The sequence below is a fragment of the Sinocyclocheilus anshuiensis genome, unplaced genomic scaffold, assembly GCF_001515605.1.
Source record: "Sinocyclocheilus anshuiensis isolate Anshui unplaced genomic scaffold, SAMN03320099.WGS_v1.1 scaffold1896, whole genome shotgun sequence".
Classification (NCBI taxonomy): domain Eukaryota; kingdom Metazoa; phylum Chordata; class Actinopteri; order Cypriniformes; family Cyprinidae; genus Sinocyclocheilus; species Sinocyclocheilus anshuiensis.
In genome coordinates, this window is record NW_015558694.1 from 160522 (window position 1) to 169168 (window position 8647).

Here is an 8647-nt window from a genome sequence, read left to right on the forward strand (position 1 = left end):
GGAATTTATTTTATTCTATTTCCTAAACCCAAACAAAACGGAGCAAAATGTCCCAAAGCATTCACCCCCAATCCCAATGAAGACAAAAACTTTCGTTTTCTGGTTGTCATACTCTCATTAAGTTACAATTTTCATCTGCTCAAGCAGAACATTAATGTCATCTTGTGCTTAAGCAAGGTATCTCTTGCTAAAACTATCTAACGTTAAAGTTAGTGAGTGTAATGTACATAGCTAACTGTCATGTAGCTACAGTGTAGGTCAAAAACACATAAACGAAGGTTTACATTTCAGTGCCTCTCCATATTAAACTGGTTAAATGTACATTAATTTAATCGTACCCTGCGATACATGAACAGTGTTGATCCGGGATGTTGTTATCTGCGATCGTGACGAACGTAACATGAGGCTTCTCCTGCTTGCATTGTGATCTGTAAACCCTCGCTTCCGAATTAATACCCACAATATGTATTTTTAAATCTTTTATATATCCCTCCATGGCATATTTAAGTCACACTTGAATGGTGGTCCTTCTGTGTCCAAAATTGATCAAAAAGATAAAGGGACAAGGTTTTCACACTGACCGCTCTCATTGTAAGACAGTGAGCAGCTCCGTTTGTTTGTCCGAGTTCGCAACAGTAACTAAGGGGGGCGGGGCTTACCGATAGGTCAACTGGCCTCAGCAATTCCGCTTGGATACAGTCAAACCCAGGGTCCTTGTTTGATAATTGCTGCATCGCACATATAATTTCTTCATAGATGCAGGACAGGGCTGTTGCTGGCTTGCACAAAGGTCTGGGGGTGAAAGAACCCTGAGCTGCGACACCAGAGCAACAGAGGGAATGCAGTGCCAACAGAGTTGTGTTGGGAGTGAAAACAGCGGGGCCAAAGAGGAACATACATTTAGGTGGAGGTAAGGGAAAGGTTATTGCAGAAGAGCAGAGGATGGTGGAGGCAGACGGGTGAGTGCAGTGAACATGTGGAGGGCAGTGATGAGAGAGAGAGAGAGAGAGAGAGAGTGCAGTGTGAGGACCAGAACCTGAGTGAGAGGGACGGGACTGAGATATGTGTGTGTGTGTGTGTGTGTGTAGGGAGAGAGCAAGGACTGTTTAATGTCTATTGGCAATGCAGCACTATGTAAAACTATGGTATTAATAACGAGTGTACTTCATTATAAGCCCAACAGGAAAATGTACTGGCAAATCTAAGCACTTTCCTCACAGGTGTCAGCTTGTGTTATCCAAGTTGTGCTGAAAGATTTTACTGATGTCTGAGTGAAGGAAAAATGATTGCCATAATTAAAGGCAGGAGTACTCACAGAATGACTTCCACGTGGTCCAGTGCCCACTGATCATGCCCTGCGCCCTCATGACGCGGCTGCCACCATCGCAACTGAACCCCTCTCACACGAGCCTCACTGCAGCACAGACACAAACACAGCAATAAATGTACTTCGATAGTGATGCAGTCCAGATGTCATTCAGAACAATTTTAAATCTTAAGATAAAACTCCAGGGTGCTTGAAAATAGGCAAGAATGACTCTTAGCATGTAAGTGTAATGACATTTGTCAACAGCATTTAAATGTTCCAAACATACGCACAAAACATTGTAAAAAAATAAAAAATAATTTACCAATTTCTCACAAAGCTCAAAAGTCTTGTGGAAGCACAAACGTTTGGGACATGCTTAAGATATTTGCAGAGAAAGAGGACCAGTGAAGCATGATATGTATCTCACCCATAACCACAAGAGTTTTCAGACATCCCAATAAGGACCGTCTTATTCATAGATGGCCCAAAGCAACCCACTGCTGCCCAAGTTGCAGAAAGAGTCCTAGTGGATCAGCTGCTATACACACACCCAAATGCATACAGCAAGCAGTGAGCGTGCACGATCCCCTAACCAGGACAGAAGCGCTAGAGGCCGTGTGGGGACACAGGTGTGGGTTATGAGCCAGCAGACCAACCGATCCGCACCCACCCAGAGCTAGTCCAGGAGAAAACATGACTGGAAGGATCCACTGCATGTGATGAAGCTCCGGTTCATGCTCTAACCAGATAGATTTCTCTAACAGTATATAGGTGACAGGAACTACATTCATCAATGGAGTGCCTCACAACCAGACTGACTGTCCTCTTCCTATTTCACAATTACAGTCTTTTACAATCTCTAGGACACATTTCTCAATACTTAGGTCACTTTTCAAAGCTATTCACACAGTGCACCTAACAGCAGCTATGTGGCTAAATCATTTATCATTGCTTTGGCACAAAATTCAATGAAATTAATCTTTCAAATGACATGCGTTCTTTTCTCACTCAGACACCTACAGGCCAGTCTGCACATGTTCATTTACTCTTTACCAAACTGTTCAACTTGCTGCGAGTAAAACAGCTATGTACCTCAGTTTACCAGAGTAAGATTTCTTGTCAGTGAGGGGGTAATTGAGCCTAACTGATACTGATATGAGAGTGTAATAAAAAGGTTGGGAAACACTATGAAAGAATAAATCTTTAACATTCCTGGAGTCAACATTAGCCAGTGGCCCTTCTGAGGCAAAGTACAGTGCATGTTACGTATGAGTGAAACTGAAACACTGAAAAGCCCATGATTCAGGTCCATCATGATAGATGCAAAGCCACAGACTCTTCATTTCTTCATTTCCAGAAACAGAATGACATCTCTGAGTTCAGCACTTACCCCATGCCCAGAGCGGATGAACTGATGGACTGCCTAGGTAAGAACCAGTTCATATCAACTTTGTTTTAACCAACAACTATTGATAGGTCCTGTAATAGACAGCAGGCAGAGAGGATGACAACCGTCTAAATTCCCTTTCCACACATTTTCATTTCCATGAGATTTAATGTGATAGTGCATACCTCTACACACAGAAACTAAATGGAGCATGTATACAAATGTAAACAGTATATGCTTAATGAGCGCTGACACAACAATGTTGACAAATTCTATTAAGTCCCTTCTGCTATTAAGATACATGAATGCATAAGTGATAGTGCAAACATTCAGAATAATCTTTGAACTCTGCATTCAGCACATTGCCTAAATTACTTTGGAAAGTGACTAATGCACAGGCAAAATCATGAAGACACTGCTTTAACTGTGAACTTCAAATGCAAATATTATTGGATCAGAAAGGTGCCAAAGTGCAATCCCCTCCTTTTGAGTAGAGTTGGGTACCGAAACCGTACCAATGCAATCTAGTATGTACTAGAACCGAATCAGAACGCAGGTTTCGGTGCCTCATTTAGGTGCCACTTAAATGCCTGAGCGATCGATTGAAATATTTGTCCTGGTTCTTCGAAATGGAGGTAAGAAGCATGGGCGTCGCTAGGCCATTTTTAGCGGAGCTATAGTGATTAGCTCCATAAACTGTACACAAAATTCGTGATCGGTCAGTCCCCTTTAAATTTCATATGAAACGCCGGCAGACTTCGTCTCCTCCCCATCATCCACAGACCGCGGGGGACTCACACAGAAACAGAGGACACAAGGTGTGTGTGTTTATCCATAGATTGTTATAATATCTGTATCTGTGCAGTTCTTTGTCATAAATACAGTTTACAAAAGGTCACGAGGAGCAATCGGTTTTCCATCTACTGTAAAGTTTTCGCTGTTCACCGCTCATCACACCACAGCTGTTTCCTCCAGCGGAAATCCAGCCCTTAACACATATGAACGTATACTTTATAAAACGATCATGTTGCTATTTTCATTTGAAAATGTAATATTTAATATAAAACATATTACAGCGCATGTGGCATACAGTCATTCAGAGAACTGATTAAAGACAGCACTCAGTCAATTCACTCATTTTAACTAAATATCAGAGTGATTGACAGAGATACAGTAGAATCATTATGTGTGGTTTTGTATTAAATATGGTTTTGTATTAAATAATGACCCAGATCGTGAAATACATTTATTAGCCTTTAGAGTAAGGGAAGCACAACTCGAGAAATGAGAGCATCCGAGGAGCATGTGAATGCTATGTATATTTATTTTTAATGCTCTTTAATGTTACCCATCGTTTTTTTTGTGGCTCTTTTTTTAAAGTATCAGTTCAGGCACCGGTACCGTTTTAAAAGAATCGATTTGGCACCGGTATCGTAAAAAACCCAATCGATACCCAACCCTACTTTTGAGGAAGGTATGCAAAGCGTTCAGAAAAAGAGTTCCCTTAGACCGGAAGTGAATTACTGTAAGTTTGGGAGGTGTTCTGAGTTCAAGGAGCTTGGAGACAGTAACAGACACTTGTCCCGCAACCTTCCCTTCAAGACTCCTCCATCTGCATGTTTTAGATTTTCAGGACTTGAGAACCTAAAAGGTTCCTTCATCTGCATGCTCCGGACTACAAGAACCTTCTCGGCGCTCCAGGAGTTTAGTGTTCGCCAGCACTTCATATTCAAGGCTGTTAAAATGGAATCCAACTTCTTTCACCCACTGCAACACGGAGCAGCACAACCAGAGAAAGCTGTCGCTGCCATCAGACTTAGCATTTGGCTATGTGGAACGTAATTAGATATTCTAATTTGCAATAGATATTGAATAGCCAATGTCAGTTGATAACAAATAATGAGAACAAATAAATCACATCCTGTTCTTCTTGCTCCTGCTAAATTTCCTCCTACAGTCACTTTGTGTCTGCTTCATTCTTCCAGTACATTGATGTTTCTCAAACTGAATTTCAAGCAAGAACACTGAACACAAGCCATTCACACATCTGGCAGATGCTTTTATCCAAAGCATCTTACATCACATTCGAGGTATAAATTTTACAGTTCACGCACCCCATGGGAACTGAACCCATGATCTTGAAGTTGTTAGCACCACGCTCTACCATCTGAACTACAGGAACAACATACAACATAGAAGTAATTCAGCATTATTTGTGACATAATGTAATTCGTGTAATGCATGTTTGCAGACTCACAGTGGGATGTTGTAGGACACTCTCTGGGCTTTGATGAAATCTTTTGGCTGGTGTTGAGCAATGACGTGCCAAGTAACTCCGTTATTGACGCTGTACTGGAGAAGCACGGCCCGGTCGACCGTATCCGCCTGATCCAGTGCAGCGTTACAGCTGTCTGTTTGCGACACGCTGCCTATCTGCAGCACGAACATGATCTTACTGGAGGAGAGAGATGTTGAGAGGATGGTGACTGATTGTATCTATGACTGAAATGAGCAAGAAAACAAAAGGATGACTTGAATATTTCTTGCTGTACCTAGCACGGGTCAGATCCAGAGGTCTAGTGATGGCTTGTCTGATCGTGCAGCCGTTGAAGTACAGCGAGTCCCCGTGAGCGTGAGGAGAGAGCTGACCGCATCCGCTGCCCACGCCGCCGCCCTGAATCAAACTCCAGCTCTCCTGAGACACCGAACCAGACTCAAAGTTATCCTTTATAGAGCTGGGCAGTTCACTGCTGGACAAAGAGCAGTCATCACCTGAGAAAGACAAAACCTGTTCCTGTTTGTTCTGTTGTAAACTTCACGGAATCACAGAGTTATAGAGAACTGATGCCCACCCTGATGGCCTTCGTCACAGATGCAGACGGGTCCGCTGGTACAGTAGCCGTGACCGCTGCACAGTCCAGGACACGCTTCCCCGATGTACACGTGATCCACGGCCCAGCTGTAGCGCTCGCCAGGGGCCTCGTGCTGGATCCAGCGAAACTGTGTCGCACTGAAGACATCAAGGAGAGTCAGACACTTATAGACATGTGCATTAATGCCTGAATACCTGAGACCGTCAGCAATACTAGCGACTTATGGATAAGCCCTTTTAACAACAAACTACCTCCACACATCTTAATGATAATGCAGTCTCTCAAAAAGACCCTTTAAGACCCTAAAAGCCATACCCAGACGACACATGGTCAGGCAGCTGAATGGTGACTCTGGTCCACACTGAACTGTTGACAGGACTGTAGATCGTGGACTCGTGGAACTGGAAGGGTGAGCAGCCCACGTTGTTGGCAGAAGAAGGGAGACAGGCGGACTGGACTAACTGCCACACGTCTGACCTGTGGAGGAAAGGAACTTCATTACTAGACAACATATTACCTCTTCCTTTCTTTTCCTACTCCCCTTCCTCTCTCCCAAAAGATAACTGCCATTAACACTGGGCTTTGACAATAGATCAGGGTGTCCAATCCTGCGCCTTCAGGCCCACTGTCCTGCAGAGCTCAGCTCTAACCCCAATTAAACACACCTGAACCAAGTTCAGCAGGACTACTAGAATCTTCCAGGTAGTTGTGTTGGGACAAGTTGTAGCTAAACTCTGCAGGACCAGGATTGGACACCCATGCAACAGATAAAAGGAGGAGAAAGCTTGTATATAGACAATCTTGCAAAAATGGAAATAACAATGGCTGCAAACTGGAGCTGTACCACGACCAGAATGCCATATGCTTACAAAAATGAAGGAGGCTTCACATGCACATCTGTCATCTGTACTCACCTGGCATCCTTTCTGTACTGTACAAGCACTGAATGACGGTCATCACATCGGTCTGCCTCACAGCCAACCACAATCTAAAGTGGACAAAGACCAGAGTCACTGCATACCTGTGTGTTTACGTGTGAAAACTGAATGATCTCAAACATCTTGTGCTCAAACCTTGAACTGTAAGATGTATCCAGGTTGAACAATGAGTTCACGGGTGGCCAGTATGTTGTGCGACCCATCTTGGTTCTTGTTGGGCCAATACAAGTGGAACGACGGGTTTCCGCAGAAGCCGGCCGTACGGACAGCATTGGGATAGAAGCTCCAACTCTCTTCATGAGAGACGCCCTCTGGAGGAAGGAGAACATTAGTGCAGCTCTATAATATGGACAGAAGCCAGACAGAAGTCTCATGTTTTTTTCATGATTCCAGGATCATATTTCACTGATCCAGACTTCAGGATATCTCAGTGCCACTGTGAGTAACCCGTGACTGACCGTCATCAAAGCTGTCCAGGAGGGTGCTGAGACAGTCTCCGTGACCTCCGCAGTGGTTTTCACAAGCAGGTCCGATATAGAAGTTCTCCACCGCCCACTGGGTATCTGAATGCCTCTGATAGAAGCGGAAGCGCACCGCTCTGTGAACGACACCAGAACATCCATCACTCACCTGAAGATTATAGAGAACTCTCATTCCTGTGCTCTTAGAAACACTTGCAAAAGTGTTTTCAAAGCAAATAAAACAGAGTAGATGCACTTCACTTTGTGTCAGAAGGAATGTGGTTGAGTTTGTTGATTCAACCAGTACTTGACTACTACTGCATGAAAAACCGTGTCTTTGGTAAACTGAATCATGGTGTGTTTTTGCTGTTCACGATCCTCTGCTGACATGATGAATATGAGATAAAACTGGTTTATTCTCTTGCATTACGCATTACATCTCCTTGAGAAAGGACTCTAGCATTGGAAGAACTCAGCAACTGATTTCAGCTACATGTACAAGCCAGTGTCTGCGATCTCTCACGTGTCTGCGAGACCGTCTGGTAGAGGATAAACCGCTCGCTTCCAGCCGTCGGCCGGGAAGAACACAGACGGCTGCGACACCAGTCCGGCACAGCGAGGATCTGCAGGTAAACACTGAGGAACCAGGTACTTCCAGGTCACACCGAAGTTCACGGAGTACTGAACATGAATCTGTCTCTCTGCAGGCTTCTCCGGCACACTGCAGCCAACTGCAATCTGACAAACAACACACATACTTATCCATCTGCATGCACAAATAATCACAGTTATGACTACAACCCGTCATAGAAACCGATGCCTAAACAAATGACTGATGGCTGGAGAGCATGCATGCATCAGTGAGAGTTTACCTTGAACTGCATGACCCAGCCTTTGGCAGGAATTATGTCATGTGTAACAGCATAAACTTCCTGTCCATCCGTGTTGCCACACACCATGACACCGTCTGGAGAGCTGCAGAAACGCTTCACGGAGCAATCTTCAGAAAACAGCCAGTGATCGCTCACTGAAATGAAATAAATTCAGATGAGTATGAGTACTGTAAATAGAGGACAAGTGAGAGTAAGGATGAGCTTTGGTTACAGTGATCCTGTGCCTCTGACTGATGGAGGTTTGAAGACAAAACATCACAGTTATTTAATACAACTCCATAGTTTGATGGCTTAATCCAAAAATAAAATCAAACACACACTGTACAATTAGTAACTAAGACCCTTTTGTCAATATTTAGGTACATTTTTCATGTGGCTAAACTGTGACCATTTTCCATTGCTTTGAATCTCTGTTTACACAAATTATTTTCTCATTTAGACACAAAAACTGTGTAAAACCACAAAAACTAAAAAATGTACCTGCAGGCCAATTTACACACTCTTTTCAAAACAGCTAAACTTAAGTTCAAAAGCTAACATAATCCAAAAGTGAACAAGACTGAAATTTGCTATATTTCTACAGTAATACCATACTGAAATATATTCTAAATCTAAAAAATGAAATAGCATCAAAACAATTAAATGTAGCTGAACACCTACACAGTGTTAGTCTTTCAATTTCATTACCATCTGTACAAAAGGGGAAACTTTTGTTGATCCCTTATAAGGTGTGTGTGTGTGTGTGAGTGTGAGTGTGAGTGTGAGTGTGAGTGTGTGTGAGTGTGA

The 8647-nt window shown here is 43.3% G+C and overlaps 1 protein-coding gene across 1 annotated transcript in view; it reads right to left on the reverse strand.

Moving 5' to 3' along the window:
- The window catches only part of LOC107681348 (reelin-like), a 106978-nt gene that overhangs the window by 22124 nt on the left and 76207 nt on the right, over positions 1–8647 (reverse strand). The window contains exons 47-57 of the mRNA XM_016477624.1: positions 7841–7995; positions 7492–7706; positions 6966–7105; positions 6643–6818; positions 6484–6557; positions 5885–6046; positions 5549–5706; positions 5249–5468; positions 4954–5151; positions 1316–1414; positions 761–814 (exon numbers count right to left, since the gene is read on the reverse strand). Coding sequence (XP_016333110.1) covers positions 761–814; positions 1316–1414; positions 4954–5151; positions 5249–5468; positions 5549–5706; positions 5885–6046; positions 6484–6557; positions 6643–6818; positions 6966–7105; positions 7492–7706; positions 7841–7995 — 1651 coding nt within the window. The remainder of the gene's footprint in view (positions 1–760; positions 815–1315; positions 1415–4953; positions 5152–5248; positions 5469–5548; positions 5707–5884; positions 6047–6483; positions 6558–6642; positions 6819–6965; positions 7106–7491; positions 7707–7840; positions 7996–8647) is intronic.